This window comes from Eubalaena glacialis, chromosome 10, assembly GCF_028564815.1.
Source record: "Eubalaena glacialis isolate mEubGla1 chromosome 10, mEubGla1.1.hap2.+ XY, whole genome shotgun sequence".
Classification (NCBI taxonomy): Eukaryota; Metazoa; Chordata; class Mammalia; order Artiodactyla; family Balaenidae; genus Eubalaena; species Eubalaena glacialis.
The window spans coordinates 74,798,896-74,816,599 of NC_083725.1; the positions used below are offsets into that span (position 1 = coordinate 74,798,896).

Here is a 17,704-nt window from a genome sequence, read left to right on the forward strand (position 1 = left end):
GCAGTATGTCACACATCACCACCCACCAGACAGCATCCACCACAGAAGAGAAGTGAATTAAGTAGATTAAATGACTCAGCCACTTTGTCACTGGCCACCCTGGAACTGGCACAATAAGCACATGAATGGAGTTGGTCACAAGATAGATATGGAGGCTATGCATAGGCCCACCAGCACGGACGCCCACGTACCAAAGCTCATCTAGTGACTGCTGCCTCTGAGTGTCCAATCTGCCAGCGAAAGAGACCAAAGCTGAGCCCCAGATATGGCATTATTCCTTGAGGAGACCAACCAGCCACTTGGTGGCAAATCAGCTATATCAGGCCCCTTCCATCCTGGGAGAGCCTGCAGTTCATCCTCACAGGGATAGAGATCTATTCTGAAAATGTTTGCCTTTTCTGCCCACAGAACCTCAGCTAGCACCAATATCCAGAAGCTTAGAGAGTACCTGATCCTCAGGTACAGAATTACATCAGCATAGCATTCAACCAGCGCACCCACTTCACAGTGAGGCAAGTTAGGGAGTGGGCCCATGACGTTAGGATCCACTGGTGATAGATATATATATATATATATATATTTTTTTTTTTTATTGCACCATCCAGACGTTACCAACCTCAAAGAGCCCTGACATGGCCTACTAAAGGCACAACTGAAGCACTAGCTTCAATAATCTGAGGCAATAATCTTCAAGGGTGGGGTACAGGGCTTCCCTGGTGGCGCAGTGGTTAAGAACCCGCCTACCAATGCAGGGGACACGGGTTCGAGCCCTGGTCCAGGAAGATCCCACATGCCGCGGAGCAACTAAGCCCGTGTGCCACAGCTACAGAGCCTGCGCTCTAGAGCCCGCGAGCCACAACTACTGAGCCCGCAAGCCACAACTACTGAGCCCGCGAGCCACAACTACTGAGCCTGCGCACCTCGAGCCCGTGCTCCGCAACAGGAGAAGCCACCGCAATGAGAAGCCTGCGCACTGCAACGAGGAGCAACCCCTGCACACCGCAACTGGAGAAAGCCTGCACGCAGCAACCAAGACCCAACGCAGCCAAAAATAAAATTAAATAAATTAAAAAAAAAAAAGGGTGGGGTGCCATCCTTCAGGATCCAGTATATGCATTAAATCAGAGACTTTCATGTGCTGCTGCGTCCCTAAGGAAGAATACATGGTTCCAGGAACCAAGGGGCAGAAGAAGGAGTGGCCACACTTACCATCACTTCCAAGGGCCCACTGAGGGACACTGTGCTTCCTGTTTCTGCAGCTCTGGGTTCTGCGGGGTTGGAAGCACTGGTCTCCAAAGGGAGCACACTCTTTCCAGGGGACACAGAACTACATTCTTTAGGTCCCAGTGCATTGAACTATAGGCTCCAGCTGCCACCAGGGCACTTTGCATTCCATGTGTCTGAGCACCAGCAGACAAGAAAGGAGTCACCATCTTGGCAGAGATAATTGAGCCTGAAGAGCAGGAGGTGGCAGGGCTGCCTTTATACATAGGGGATGGGTAAAACACATGTGAAACCCAGGGCTTCTTAGAGAAATAGCTGATTCCAAGTTTAGGACAGAAAATGTACAAGAGGAGCTTGGGACATCTTGAAATGCCAGAAAGCAACCACCAGAGTCTTGTCAAACAACTCCAGAGCCAACCAACTTGAAGAGGCTCCCAACAGCCAAGACGGGACAATAAAGACAATAATTGCAATGAAATGAAACCCATTAGATATGTTTATTCATAAGTTCATTGTAATTTTTTTTAAATAGCCACTTTCTGAGGATAGCAGGGAACCAGTCCAATTCATTGTCTTAAAAGTTGAGTAAATAAAAGGAAAGAATTAAGCACTTATTCTGCCTTTCCTATACAAACTCTACTGAGAAATCAAATAGATGAGGGGGCAGCATCTCCTTATAAAATTATTCCATCTAATAAATGAAAACAAAATGATAGATTAGAATATCCCCATGTTGCAACCCCCAGTGAATTACTTACCGGATGTAGGTGTTGAGCATCAGTGACTGCCAACACCAATAAAAGTGAACACCAGACATGAGGTGCCTCCTGGTAAATGCGCACACACTGCCTAGAGTCTCATCATCAGAGGGATCCCACCTGAGGCGAATCAGGTCTCTGGATCTAGCTGCTGATTTGCAGGAAGTGCAGAGAGTAAAGGAGCACATTGAACTGCACCCCCAGTGTGAAACTAGCAAAATCCAGGCTGTGGAAAAACTACAAGTCAAACTGCCCAGGTTCCTCAACAGATAAACTGTAAGGAAAAGAAAGGGGTAGAGGAAACTCGTTAGATTGAGAGATGTATCAAGTCTAAAAAACAAAACAAAACAGTAAAACTAAACTATAGTGTGTAGGGATGCACACTTGGGTGATAAAACAATAAAAGAAACTCAAGGAAGTCATTACTATAAAGGTCAAGAAGTTGGAAGGAGGGAGGCAGCTGGGACAGGAATGGGGAATGGGGAGCTTGGAGGATGCTGGGGAGGCTGGTAAAGCTCTATTCCTGGCCAGGGTAGTGGTTACAAGGGTGCTCGCTTCGTAACAATTCACTGAGTTCATCTGCTTGTTTATTGACCAGTCCCTGAAATCTCAGAGTCTGAGAAGCACTGAGTTAGAGCAGGTGCAGAAGCCGAGGCAGGAAGGGCTGCTTGCTGAGCACAATGACTGCACTTTATCTACCCGGAGCTGCTTGAGAGGCAGCTGACTCGAATGTCCTTGAAACATTGAGCTACTGAACATGTCTGTTCTCTTATATCACACATCATTCCGAAAAGGGTTTGCTGCAGATTATAAAACAAAACACAGTAGAAAGTGAGACATTCATAGCACAATCGGCTGTTAGAAGGAGCAGAACACAGATGGTTCCAGGAGAGCCCTGATCTATAAAACATGATTCACACTTACCTTCTTAGCAGCGTCTGCTGGAAGGGTGTTGCTTCTCCACTGCTTTTGGCTGGCTGAGGCCACCAGCATCCTCCATCAAAGAACATAATCAAGTGCTGGGTGCTGTGCACACACCACACAGAGCCAGGACCCACTGGACCACTTTACAAGTTAGACCCATGACCACATCCAGGAAGGTCATTTAACTCTAACCGGCTCGACCGCTGGCTGAAGGCAGAGGAGAAATACTCCCAGGTTACCTAAACAGTATCCTCCCCTTGCTCCTCTGAGACGTGGTCCGGTCCTGGGTGAATCTGCCAGGCAGTAGACCATACACGTTGGTTATGAGTGTATGTTGCCAGTGACCTGTTCAGGCCACACAGTTGTCATGTCTCAGCCCAGCAGTTATGCTCTGACCACAGGTTTCCATTTCTCATGTCAGAGAAGGAGGGGCCAGAGCAGCAATAACATTCTTCACAGGTGTAAATGTGCACAAGGAATGCCACATACTGGTGGTATGGCTTTGGTTTTTGTGCCTGCAGCATGGGTTCATTCATTCATTCAATCCACATCTACTAAGCACCAGCAATGTTCAAAGCCCTGGGATACCTGTCAGCCTTTTCCTTGTCTCCCACTTTGTGGATGCAGAGCCCACACATATGCTCTCCTCCCTGTCTCGGACTTGACTCTAGAACTAGACTTCCCCAAGCTTCACAGTACGGCAGGCACCTTCACATCGCCATGCCTTTGCACATGCTGTTCACTCTACATGCAATGTCCACTCTTGGGACAATCCTCCACCCTAAGCATAACTCATTGTGGTATCTTCCCTGATGTCATATTCTCCTGCAGCACTTGCCTCTGAGCTCTTCAAGGACAGGGGCTCTGGGTCTCAGTCAGGAACCAGGACAGGGCTTGATACAATGGGGTAATAACAACAACCAACATTTACACACAGCTGACCTATTCCAGGCATATATGCAGAGTCATTTAGTCCCCACAACAACCCTATGAGGCAGCCACTATTACCATTCCCATTTCATAGATGGTGAGTAAACTGAGGTTCGGCAAAGTTACATAGCTTGCTCTAAGTCCCAGTAGCAGAGCAAGAATTCAACCCAAGGACTTTGGCCCATAGTCTGTGATGTTAACCAGTGCCAATGAATTCACGTATTCCACAGACACCTACTAGGTACATAACCTGTGCCAGTTACTACTTCATGAACAAAGTGGATTGGGTTCCTCCCTCATAAAACTTACATTTAGAATTAGCAAATAATTAGTATAATGGTTGCAGATGTTAGGAAGAAAAATAAAGCAGAATAGGGGAAAAAAGTGACTGTTGGTATTTTAGAGTGGTCAGAGTAGGTCTCTCTAAGGACATCTGAGCAGAGACCTGAATCCAATAAGGGAGCAGTTGCCAATGGAAAAGCCACAAGCTTGGAGTGAAACAGTTCTGGTAACTGCAAACTACTTACATGATGTGTGGCCTTGGGCAAGTGACTAACCTTCTCCGAACTTCGATTTCCTCGCCTATAAACTGGGAATAATCTAAACTTGCCTTGCAGAGTTGTGAGGAAAAGGGAGAGGTATGTGTAAAGCACCTGGCTTAAGGTCATCTCTGATCTCGGCCCACAACATACACATGCTCCAGAGGCACTGCCTACCTGCCCCACTTCCAAAAAAACCTGAAGACTCCCACCACCTGCTCACACCCCCTGCCGGCAGGATGGCGCACTGCAGCTGTCCCGGAAGCCTCCAGTCGCTTTCCTCACCTCTTTAAAAAGCCTCACCTTAGCACTGCCAGTCACCAGGGAGGGAGATGAACAGGAGACCCTCCCTGCCCTCTAGGAGCTCAGTCTAGGGAGTGGGCCCAACATGAAAGCAGGCAATAACAACCCAGAGAGGAAGTCCCAGCATCTAAGAAACTACAGGAGCACAATGAGGGAATGATTAACCGTGCCCGGGGGGTAAAGGAAACCCTGAACAGTGAACATAAGTGGACATGAGGGGAGGCATTCTAGGCAGAGAACAGAACATGCAAAGTCAGGGAAGCATAAAAGAGGACACTGATTGGCTTGAGGTGCTGTACTTGATTGTGCTACACTCCTGGAGCTTCCTGCCAAAGCAGCTTGGTTGAAGAATAAAACCAAAGGAAGCTGATTCCTGGGACCCTTATAAAGCTCTATCACCTGCCATCCTGGGGAAAAGCAAACCTTCTCTCAGGAAAAAGCTTTCCTTCCCGAGGGCAGACAGGGCCTCATGTGCCATGTTCCCACACCTGGTCTTTCTTACCCTTCAAGAAATGGCCCATCCCGTCTCGGTCAAGTGACAACTTTTGCAACCTTGGCCAGGTCTTTTCCCCTCTCTGCCTCAGCCTCCTCCTCTGGGTAGTGGGAAATTAACCCTGGGATGCATCCCTCTCAAACAGCCAGGAAAGCTCCTGGTGCCGCAGTGGGTAGGACCCAGGACACACAAGCCCCTCTGGGCAGTCCTGGCCTGGGAGGCGGCGCCACAGCCTGGTTCTCTCAGACAGACCCAACTGCACCCTCCACTACCCACTCCTCGCAACACGCCATGAAATTCAGGGACCCACACAGTTCTGTTTCAGGTGTTTTATTAAGTGGGCCATACTGCAGCTGGTTTCTAAGTCGCAAAATAACATAAATTTAACAATGATAACATAGCCAGTTAGACTGTGACAGCTTTTTCTTTCCTTAAAAAAAAGAAAAAAGAAAAAGACTTAAAACACACAATGGAGGGTTAAATAAATAATACATAAAAGAAAGAAAAGGAAAACCTGTTAAAACGTGCTTATGTTTACTTCTGTGCAACTGCGTGCCAAGAGGAAACTGATTTTCTGCACGATGATACATCCTGGCATGTCTCCTTCCCAAATAATACTGACAAGAAAAAGAAAAGCCATGGAGCTGACTCATCAGTGCTTGTAGAGGCACTACTAAAAATCCCTTTGATTGGAGCTTGGGGCTTCCTGCTCAGCACACCTGTGTGTGGCCCGTGAAAGCCAAATATCCATAATAATGTTAATATAGAAAACATCAGTTTAAAAACCATGTGGAATGGCCTCATTAACGCGGCGGGGACGAGGAAGCAGAGCTACCCCGCACGTGCCGCAGGCTCAGTCCAGGGAGGCCGCAGGCTCCAGCGCGTGGCCACGGCGAGGGAGGGCACCAGCTTCAAAATAAGCAGCACCAACCTCGTCTCCCTCTCCCTATCACTCTTTCACATGAAAGTGTGTAAAAAGCAAATCAGCAAATAAACTCTAAAATAGATTATTTATTCCAAAAATCCTCTACTTTTCTTTTTACAGTGAGTGTACATCTCCTCTCATCTCCTGCACAACTCGCGTAGGTCCCTTTGGGAAGAAGGTGGGCAGAGCTACAGGCGAGTCTCTGGGTCCTGCTGCTAGCTGGTGCTGGGAGGTCAGATGTCGATGCCCTTGACCAGGGATGTCTCCAGCGTGATGTTGAACTCCTGCAGTGTCTGCAGCACGCGGATCAAGGAATTGACAAGTGTGTGGTCTTTGATCAGCGCCACATCCTCATACATGTGTGCGGTGATGGGGCAGTCAGCCAGCAGGGCAATCCAGTGGTGCAGGAGGTGATCTCTGGCAGGGAGGGTTCAGTCCAGATGCGTTAGAAGGGAAAGGGAAGGGAGACGGTTAGCGAAAGCCCAAGGGGGAAACCTGCTCCATCACTCCCTGAACAAAGTCTGAAGCTGGAGAAGCAGATCTCCCCGCAGCCCCCTTTCCCTCCCCTAAGAGCACTTGGCGAAGATGTCTTACATGGCTTTAAAAGGCTCCCACTGTGGGCTACCGAGCCCTAGGGATGCCAACCCAACCTGACCCAAACAGGCCCTGTCATCTGCCACAAGGCCTGCTCCGCCTCCCCCTCTAGCCCCCCAGACAACCCCACCAACAAGACACCATGTCCTGTCAGCAGCACTTCCTCCATCTCAACAGCCAATCTCTCCTAGATCGTCGGTCCTCCCCACAGCGACCACCACCAGGAATAACACTGCAAGCTGACATCCACATAGCACTCAGCATGTGCCAGGCACCATTATAAGAGATTTAACCTTCATGACAACCCCATGATGTGAGGTAGGTGCTATCAGTGCTATTATTATCCCCACTTTACAGACGAAGAAAGTGAGGCTCATGGAGGTTAAGCAGCTTGTCCAAGAGCACACAGCTAGTAAGTGGCTGATCTGCGACGTGAACCTGGTGAATCTGGTTCCTGAATCTGTTTTTAACAACTATGCCAACTCCCTCCCTTCCACGGCCTAAATAAAAACTGCCTTGTTTATCTGGGCTTCATGCTCTCACCTGACCCACTGGAATAACCCCTAACAATCTTGCCCATGCATACCATCCATGATATCAAATTACTATCATTTCAGTCACCTGATTAAAAATCAACTCTGTCCCAGCTCCTCATGGCCCCTATCCCTTAAAGTGTTTCCTTCCCACATTCCACCTGTTATTTCCTGACCCCACATGCTTTGCTTCCTTTAGGGCCTCTCTGTTAGTTCTGTCTGCTTCAAGCTCCCTCCTCACATCTACCCTTCTGTTAAGGCTCACCTCAAATACCACCTCCACCCTGAGCCTCCTCTGTTCCTTCTCCTCTACATTTTCAGCAAACGTTATGAATGCGTACTTTTTTGAACTCTCCCAAACTTCTGCCTTGTACTAAATAATCAGGACAAGTGAACTTCTAAATGGTAGAGACCGTATTTTATTCAGCTCTATTCCCACACCTTCCATGAGGCCTGGCACATTCAAATGTTTGTTAAAGAAATGACTAGATATATATACTCTACTTCAAATTTTGTCAGGGGGACGGTTTTATTCCTTCGCATCAAAATGCAGCCCCTCCTCCCCAGTTACACACACGCTTTCATCCCCACCCCACCCCACCCCTCTCACTCACACACACACACACACACACGCGCGCGTGGTACATGAAGAAAAGTAGGGGCCTCTACCAAGGCCTCCAAGGCCTCACCTGCCCAAGGGCACCTGGCCATTAGCCACTCCCCACCCCCGCACCACACTGGGCCTCCAGCACCACCTGCAGGGCTGGCTGTGTGCACACTGGGCCATGAGGCTGCAGTACCTGGCTCCCAAGCACACCAGCATCTGAAACTTGCCATCCTTGCCAATGTTCCGGGGATTATTGTTGATCGCAGTGACAAAACGGCAGAAGTTCCGGGCCCTCATATGCCAGTTTTCCTCAGGAACAAGTTCATTCTGCTCCAAAGTCTCGTAATAGGTTTGTGCTTTTTCTGTGAAGAGGAGACAAGCTTGCCAGTGACAAAGGCTCTCAAAACCGACCTGTCCCTGACTGTCCTGTAGGCCGCTTGCCACAGGCCTACCTCCGTGTCAACGCAAGTAACTTAGTGGGAATAACATGAGTGCTCTGAGGCCACTGGTCACACTTCAAAATGATCCTTATGAATGTCTGGAATTCTGCTGAGAAAGAGGAATCTGCATCCTGCTGTGAAGCAGCCAAGTGCTTGCTTTTTGTTAGTTGTACTCTCAGACTTCAATTCTAAAGGCATCCTAAAAATCACGCATGACTGACCAACGTTCAATACTGCATCTTCAACTGAAAATGAGAGAGACTATGTATATTTAGTTTGAAAAATTTGAAAATCTGTGTTTCATTCACTTTGATAGTATGGTTTAACTGGCCATTTTGTCTTTATGTTTTATTTTGAAACCATTTACTTTATAAAATGTTCCATATGGATATTTATTTTCCCTTTGAATAAATTAAAACAATCGGCACTTTAAAAAAAAATAAAAATAAAAAATGATCCTTATGTTCCCTATCTCTGTATTTTAAATTTCTTTATGTAGCCCTTGATATAAAGATGGTCCTTTCTCAACAAAACTCTTGAGGGAGAAGCTTCTTGCATCAAATTCTCCAAGGGAGTGTAACATAGGGCTTGGACTCCAATGCAACTGGTCTTTTGGACCTACGAGCAGGAAGTGTGAGGAGTCATGACTAAGCCTGTATTATATATGACAGATGCCTGGAAAGAATCTTTCCTGTCCAATTCTCAGGAGATGAGGGGCAAGGGTGGGAGGGCTTCTGTTATTACCTCTGAGAAAAGCCAGGGCAAGCAAACACATCTAACCTGAGAGTCACCTGATTCGGCTTCTGTACCTCAGACCCCAGTGGTCAACACCCACATTATGCTGATGATTCCCCCATGTCTCTGCATGCTTTTCCCACCCTCACACCCTAGCCCAACTCACCCAAGAAATCCCAAATGAAGACATTTTTGAAGAGCCGCGGCGATTTAAATCCATGCTGGAAAGCCTGTTCCAGGGCCGAGACAAGGCCACATTCTCCACAAAGCAACAGCGTCAGACTACCTCGCTATATAAGGAAACAGGGGAGAGTGCCAGGCTTGCCTCAGCCAAGATGCCCTCCCACCACTGCATCCCCAGCCCACTGCCCACACCTGGGAGGGCAGCAAAAGACACGCAGGGACCTTGTCTAGTCTCCCCAGCACCTGGCAGGGCCTGACTTAGAGCAGCTCTCAGTGAATAGCTGTTGAATGAACCGATGATGGTTCTGGGCCCCCAGCAGGGGACAAAGCCCATGTGGCCATTGTTCAGGGAGACCCAGACAAATTCAGAAGAGGACAGAAATACACTGTCCATTGGAGGCCCAGGGACTCTGCTGGGTTGTCAGTGAGTAAGGAAAACAGGGCAACCCTAGGCACAGGTCCCCAGAGAAAGGAATCCGCTGAATCTCAAACTAACTGAGGCACACACTATGCGCTGGGCTGTCCACAGCACATGGGCCTGGAACAAGAGTATTCTCTCTTACTCAATATAAGGCCCTGGGTTGGAAGGCAGGGAGGCTCACCTCTTTCTCAGGCTTATGGAAGTGCTTCACGATGCCATTGACTGCCTCACCGATGGACTCCTGGATCTGCCCAGTGTTCAGCTCTGATAAAAATCAAGCAGATATCCACTCTCAGGTTAACAGTACTTAGTTGACTGAGCAAAAGACTGAGGACATAGGAAGACCCACGGGAGAGGGAGGGCAGCTTGGACCCTGGGAAGAGTGGCTCTTGCCCACCCAACTTTGCTGAGCTAGCTCTTCCTAAAATCTTGGGACAAAAAGCAAAAGCTAGGATCTTAGAGTTCTGTCTCCAGGAGATGCTGGTCAAGTTTCTTCTCCACTCTGCCCTGGAACTTTTGGCAACCAAAAGAGTGCCAAGACTTGACAGTAAAGCCCAGGAACCAGGAAGGGGAAGGCCGGAAAGTAAACCCCTCTCCTCTATAGGGTCACATACAAATAGCACAGAGGACCCAGGCCAGGATCCAGGAGCTCTCCCCTCTCCTTCCAGTCCTCTAACGAGAGCACCAAACCCCCCCAACTGATTCATGAGAGGAGGGTGACAAATGCCTGAGGCTGCTTTGTCTTTGTCGGCAGAGGTGGTTCCTGAGGCAGCTGCACAGGCTGTGGGGGATCCGGGCTCCCTTATCAGGACTTCCAGAAATCTGCCCATTCCCCAGGCAGGGCAACATGAGGGCCCAGCCCCATCTCCCACTTACTGGGCTTGTTGTTGGGTGAGATGGTAACGAGCCTCCGGATGACGCTGGGAGACTGCTGCAGGGGTGGGGTCCGGCACGGCCTCTCGTCCACCTCAGGCTGGGATGTGAGCAGGTCCCCGACTAGGACCCGCTCCAGGCTTCCGTCATCCATGCCCTTCCCCAACCACCGGCCGCATGGGAACCTGAGGGTCAGGCAATAGCCTGTCAGAGCTGCCAGCTCCTCCAGCGTCCTTCCCCTTGCTGATTAGCAAAGGCCATCAAAAAAGCCAATCCCTGAGGATAGGCTCTAAAACCGGGCTGGGGATCCTCACGGCCCTGTTCCTCATCCCACCGTGCGGCATCAGGGAAGCCACCCGAGTGATGGGTGGCCTGGAACCTGTGCACAGCGATGTCATACACCTTCACTTGTAAAGCCCTCCTTCTATTTCTTTTCAGGGCATGAGGCAGAGCCAAACAGGAAAATGCCTCAGCCTATCACAACCTAAAAGGTCTCCTTGAGAACCCCACATACCCAAGCATCAAACACAGCCCATGGTGGTACACCTAGCCCCACTGTCTCAGGGCATAGCTGAGGGAACACTTACTTGTAGGTATGTCCGGTGATCTCATTCCTGACCATCACATACTCAACAAGCCATTTGGCATACAGCCCAGAGTTATCATGGCCTATCTGCACCGTAGTGAGCTTCCCCAAGTTCTGGTACTGTGAGAGAACAGCCAAACAGAGAAGATGGGGTAGGTCAAGAAAACAGAAGAAAAGCGCCACACTCCTCAGAGGCACACATCTGACTGGCTCCCTGCAACCTGGCTCCCCAGTATCTGCAGGGGCAGAGCTCATGGCTCCACCTACCGCCAAAGCTGGCAGTATAGTACTACCTCATGAGGGACGATGCCGAGAAAGAAAGAGACCACTACCTGGAGGAAGACGAGGGCCTGGGAGCAGAAGGCTCTGGAAATGGCAGGGCAGGCTGAGCCCTCTGTGAACATCTGGGCTCAGCAGCTGAAAGAACTCTTGGGGATTTCTCAATACACCATGGACAAGGAGGTATGCAAGTCCAGATGGGTGCCTTCCAGCCAGAAACCATTTAGACAGGGCAGGCTCCCCCGTCCTCAGGTCAACCCTTGGCTCTGGCCTCTGATCGTCTTGGGACAGGTCAGCTATGCTGAAGCATAACACTGTATAGAGCAAGGCCTCTAAAACCCTGGAGAAAGCTTCCCGAAGTAGCTGTTGAAACTCAGATCCCCATAGAGCCTGGGGCTGTGGTCGCCGGATAACACGTACCTCGAAGGTCATCTCTAACACATTCCTGGGAATCTGCAGGATCTGTGTCTCACCCAGTTCTCCCGAGATGCAGATCCATGGGTTGGCGGTGAACATGGAGCCCCCCAGCTTCTTGCTTGGTACGATCAGGATGTGGTAAGGAATCACTGTTTAGGGGAAGCCACAAAGGCATTGGAGGGGATCAGGAATCCCTCCCGTACCTGAGAGGGCCCTGACCTGCCCCAGGCGTGCTGGCATGATTGGGGTTCCTGGTACAGAGCCTGGAGCAGCAGGTCCTGAGGACCCAGTCTCTGGCCGGCTTAGAATATTAGCCAATCTTCCCCTCAATCTCACTCCTCCCAGGGTTATCACCCAAACATCCAAATCCAAGCCCATCTGCAAGCTCAGAGCTAAGTAAACCTGTTCCTTAAACAATATCACCAACTCAACACTGCACTGAATTGCTTTTCAGAGCACTTTTCTATCTATCATCTCAAGGACTCTAATAACAATCTCCAGAGAGGCCAGGCAGGTATCACAATGCCTTTTCTGAGGCACTGAGAGGGAAATAGTTTCCCCCAGGTCTCCTGTATTCCAGTCCAGTGCTGCTTCCACTGACGCCTACAACCCTTTTCTCTGAGAGGGAGGATGGGTGTCATATAGAACAAGAGTCCACACTGCTGAAGCTGCTGAGTCACTGGCCAAACAACTAGTCATGGGGCAAATTCAGACCACCCCCCACCAAACAAAGCATCCTAGCACCAAAGAAAGTTGAGGCTCCAAGAGCCTTCCTTAGACCATTTTAAACCCTCTACCTCGCTCTGCAAATAGGGAGACTGAGCCCCACTGCAGGGGTAGACACTGCTCACAGATCCATAATGAGTTAGGGCAGAACAGGGCCTGGACCCAAACCTCCCACTGCCATCTGGAGTTCTTTCTGCTACTTCAGGAAGAGTTGTTGTTCCCTGGGGGCTAGTCTGAAACTTTCTGTGATGCTGAATGACTCTCTCAGCCCAAAACAAGAGGGAGATTTCTTTACAGGTGTGCAGGGAGGGCAGTGAACTTCACCCCCCACACCCCACTCCACCTTAGGCCCCCAGCGCCCAGGACCACAGTGACAACACAATGGCCAAAAGCGCTGAGCTCCCTAGTTCAGAACAAGAGTAAGAAGCTTGAGAGAAAATACAACCTACAAGGAGGGGCAAGTACACCTCTCTCCCCACAGAAGAAAGTACAAGTGATAACCTTTCTTTAAAAAGGGGACAGTAAGTTAGCCTCAGACAGGCTCATGAATACTGGCATTGGGAAGGCTAGTGGGGAGCACAGGGCTACTCACGGATAGTTGTGAAGACATTGGTGAAGCAGAAGTAATCGACGGCATTGAAAGAGAGGAGGTGATAGAGGAACTGCTCCTTCTCATCGTCACAGCGCAGGAAGGCATAGCGCTTGTACAACTTTCTGTCGGAGAAGAGGCGATACATCAGTCTCCCAGACAAAAGGAGGGGTAAGAGGCTAGAATTATTCAGTTCTGGAAGGACACAGCTAAGGGAAGAATGTGAGTCAAGCCTCAAGCTCTTTAGGGCCACCGAAAAAAGGAACAAAGCCAGCTACTCCAACTGAGGGCTAGAGGGAAAGTGGCTTTAGCTACAGCAGGAACAACAAAAACCAAACTCCACCTGTGTCCAAGAGTTGACGTTACTATAATGTAAAGTGTCAGACGTCGTGGGATCTTCTTTCCTAACCTGAGGGCTTCTATAGGGCATCACCCCAGTGTATGGTGTAGGAGTAGCAACGGCAGGAGGTCTGTGGTCACCATTCCTTACCAGGGCTAGTCTCTGACCCTCAGCAGACCTGAGACCCACAAGTCAGAACACTGCTCTGAACGTGAATGTAAGCTGAGGACAGCTTCAGAGGCAAGGAATGGAATGATCCAGGTCACAGGCAAGGAAGAGCTGTGCAGACGATGTCCTTCCCCTCTTTTCAATTTCCTCCCATCCCCACCCCTCATCCACTGCTCACTCATCAAAGGCCAACCCCTCTGCCTGACACTGCAGGCCTTCTGGGCCTGCACAGCAATGGTACCTTCCCCAAGTAGCAGGGACACAGAGAGCCAAATGCATAGGCCCCCAGCACAAGAAACACACAGAGAACAAAGGAAGGTCCTTGTCCTGCCTGCCCAGACTGCAGTCACCATGCCAGAGAGGTATGGGATTCAGTAGACCTGTGAGGTTCTACCTAGACAGTTTATAAGGTAGTTTCCACAGAAAATTCGCCAACCAAAACCTACTCTGTACAGGTGCTGGAGAGGGAAGCACCTATCCTCACATACAGTCTAGATGAATAAATCTGATAAAGGCCACAGTATAAGACATAATGAGTTGCCAAATGAAAGGCATTCTCTGGGAATTTAAAGACCCAGAAGTTTCGATGGTCCTAGAACAGGAGGGCCTGAAGGACAGCACAAATTTAGACAGGGGTTGTAGAAGAAGGAGAAGGACAGGGTATAAAAGCCAGTTTGGCTAGAGTTGAGGGCTCAGAGAAGTGATCAGTTAGCAATGAGACTGAAAAGTCTGGCTAGGGTAAAATGAAGGCAGGCCCTAAATATTCAGGCTAAAGAGTTTGTAATCTGCCCTACAAGTAATAGGTTTCTTAGAAGTAAAGGGAAAGCCATAACTAACTGCAAGAAATTTGAATTTAGTACAGCTGAAGGGTGAAAGGGGCATGAGGATGAAACCTAGGGAGTGGCAGTAAGTAAGGAGACAGATGGAACAGCGGCTAAGGACCTGAAATGTGTATGCGGGAGGTAAAGCTAAGCAAGGAGTCACACGAACTCCAAACTGTGAACCGAGGTAGGGAGAAGGAGTATTGGGAGAGGTACATGGTTCATGCCTCCAATGAAAGCAAATTTTAATAAGTGGCAAACAAATGGATAATGATAATACAGACCACCAATGGTAAAAAAAAAAAAAAAAAAAAGGAATGAACAAATACTGTAACAAATGCTATGGGTGCCTAGAGGAGGAATGGACTAAGTCTCTGGGGAGTCTAGGCAAACTCTGGCAAAGAAGACTTCTGACTAGGCCCTGAAAGGGCTGAACACATCCTGAGAAGTGTGAGGGGTCTGATGTGGCTGGAGCTTTAAGCAAACTTAGGAGAAAGATGAGAGAGGGTAGGATGGAGTAGTAGGTAGGTTTTGATGAAGCACACCTTTCTCTCTCCCTATATCCCACCCAAAACGCAATCTGTGGCAGCAAAACTCTCATTTTCTACTCACTGAAGTAAATTCTGAGCTTTTGTCCTCTAACAGGGCTACAGTTTAAAGAAACCAAAATTAGTCTCCTCACCAAAGTCTGTGCCCTGTTTGCTCCTGCCTAGGCCCTTAAGTTCACAGGCCCTAGACCTATCCACTGCCCTAGACCTTCATAAAGTTCCTGGGCTTGACTCCCTCTCGGCTACCTCTCTGCCATGTCCTCCTGCCAACTTGCAGCATCGCCTGACAGATGATGCCCACACCGGCCCACAGGAATCACTCCTGCCCTGTCAGACCCTAGTGCCCACACAGCCACAGATTTTCCCAGGACACACAACTGTCTTCTAGAATCTGGTATGCAAACAACTCCCTTCCAAACTCCAGGCTTAAATGCTCACTTGTTCTCTTTTAGTTGTCCTTCCAATCTTCAAATTTTATTTCTAAACTTTTTCGTCACTAAAGGGAATCAAATGTAAGCACTTTAAGAATTGCTATTTTGTAACCTCTCAAAGTGAGCTCTCTAACCTATTAAGATTTTGAAACCGGTTTCTTGCTGTGGTTTAAACACACAAAGTCTAAAAAATTACATTTTCACTTTAAATAAAAACAGATTCTTCAGGTTTAATCAATTCACTTACACAAAATTTCCCCAAGGTCCACTTCTCTGCTTTATCGTCCACAGGGAAGTCACATAATAAAGGATACCATGAAAAGATGCCCAAGGAAATGCCAAAAAGAAAAATGCTCAACAGGCTTGCCAATGAAGAAAGAACCAAACATATTATATATAGGAAAAGACAGAGAGGTGGTAACTGAGAGGCAGAGAAGGGAGACAGCCTTCCTCTCCACTCCTGCTCTAGTAACTAGGGTACGGAATGAATGCAAAGGATATAAAATCAAGAGAAGGGAACTGTAGATTTAGTGGCTCCTAGGAGTGAGGAAGAGCAAGGACCTGGTTACTTTGGGCTGGCCTAGGCTCAGGAGAGAACAAAAGAGATAGGGTATATCTTAGAAGTTTCTTTTTAATTCTCCAATCCTTTCCCCCTCAAGACAGGAAAGAGACCAAGAAAATGCCCTATGCCCAACAGGTATACAGGTCACTTGAGTGCCACAAGGAGAGAAGGACCCCCAAAACTCCAACGAGGATTCCATCCTTCTCACTACCTCTGTAAGAAAGCTATTTGGTGGGGGGAGATATAGATCAAGAAGGTAGGGAGAACAGATATAACAGAATTATTCTTCTACAGATAAAGAAAAAGAAGAAATGTTACATCACCAAAAACTTCAGGAAGAATATACCACCAAAACAAGAAAAGTCCTCCCATCTTCTTTATGGGAACTGATCCGAGGTAGAGCACAACAAGAGCTCATTGGTTGACCAATGGCTGAAAGAGCCTGGATAAACCATAGTAGGTCCCAGAAGAGAAACCAACAGCCAAAAGGGAGGACCACTGTTTCCTGGAGTGGTTGTGGCCAGAGGCCCGAAGAATCCAGGCCTTTAGAACTAAGTTAGAAAAAAAAAAAAAAAAGAACTAAGTTAGAGAGCATGCAGTCAACTGATTATGTCTGAATGTTCCTACTAAAACAATTGTGCTGTGTTGAGCAGCGCCAAAAGAGTTAATTCATCTACAGGAAAATATAAAAAATGTTGCAGTGTAAGTGTACAACAGTGTTCTACACAGAAAGGAATAAAGAAAAAAAGAAGAAATGCTGCAAAACCTTCATATGCAATTTGAGTTTAGCTGAATTCAGCAGTAATGATATACCGAATACCCCTCCCTTCCCACGGGGGTTTCCAATCCCTCCCTCCATTCCCAGGAGCTGGTTCTACTCCAGGTGGAGTGGCCTTACTTGGTGAGCTCATGGTCTGAGAGAAGCTGCTTCAGGTGTCTGGAAAGTAACTTTTTTTCCATGGACAGTCGCACCCATGCTCTGGCTTTTCCCACATCAGTCTTGATTTCCCCAATGTTCTGGATGTGCCTGAAGGGGGAATGGGAAAAGGGGAGTGAAGGGTAGGGTGGGAGATGAACTTACTATCAATACCTCCCCTGTAACACCAAAGGAAGCCTGGCCAGGGAGCCCTACTGCATCCTGAGAGAGTCCATCTCTCTTGTTCTCTAAATCCTGAGCTTCCAGATAACTTTGCCAGATAGGCTCACCATAATTTGGGGGGCTGGGGAGGAAGCCAGTACAGCTCTTAGAAAGCAAGGCTAACCCCAGAGGTCTCAGGCCTGGAAATACTCTGGTGTAATTCTCCAAAAATGTTAGGAAACACAACTGCTTGAACAGCTCTACAAATGCATCATGAAGCACAGGACCAATGAGGAGGGATTCCTAGTTAAATGAGACACTGTAGAAGCCCAGGTCACTGAGACCCTGCTATTTAAAGTGGACACCTCGGACTTCCCTGGTGGTGCAGTGGTTAAGAATCCGCCTGCCAATGCAGGGGACACGGGTTCGAGCCCTGGTCTGGGAAGGTCCCACATGCTGTGTAGCAACTAAGCCCGTGCGCCACAACTACTCAGCCTGCATGCCACAACTATGGGAGCCCACGCACCTAGAGCCCGTGCTCTGCAACAAGAGAAGCTACCACAATGAGAAGCCCGTGCACTGAAATGAAGAGTAGCCCCCGCTCGCCACAACTAGAGAAAGCCTGCGCACAGCAACGAAGACCCAACGCAGCCAAAAATAAATAAATAAATAAAGTG

The 17,704-nt window shown here is 48.5% G+C and overlaps 1 protein-coding gene across 1 annotated transcript in view; it reads right to left on the minus strand.

Moving 5' to 3' along the window:
* Nucleotides 1-5,485: 5,485 nt before the first annotated feature.
* Nucleotides 5,486-17,704, minus strand: part of DENND5A (DENN domain containing 5A) — a 108,221-nt gene continuing 96,002 nt past the window's right edge. The window contains exons 15-23 of the mRNA XM_061201438.1: nt 16,848-16,976; nt 13,083-13,204; nt 11,768-11,913; nt 11,070-11,188; nt 10,486-10,667; nt 9,791-9,873; nt 9,172-9,295; nt 8,024-8,192; nt 5,486-6,513 (exon numbers count right to left, since the gene is read on the minus strand). Coding sequence (XP_061057421.1) covers nt 6,330-6,513; nt 8,024-8,192; nt 9,172-9,295; nt 9,791-9,873; nt 10,486-10,667; nt 11,070-11,188; nt 11,768-11,913; nt 13,083-13,204; nt 16,848-16,976 — 1,258 coding nt within the window. The 3' untranslated portion in view covers nt 5,486-6,329. The remainder of the gene's footprint in view (nt 6,514-8,023; nt 8,193-9,171; nt 9,296-9,790; nt 9,874-10,485; nt 10,668-11,069; nt 11,189-11,767; nt 11,914-13,082; nt 13,205-16,847; nt 16,977-17,704) is intronic.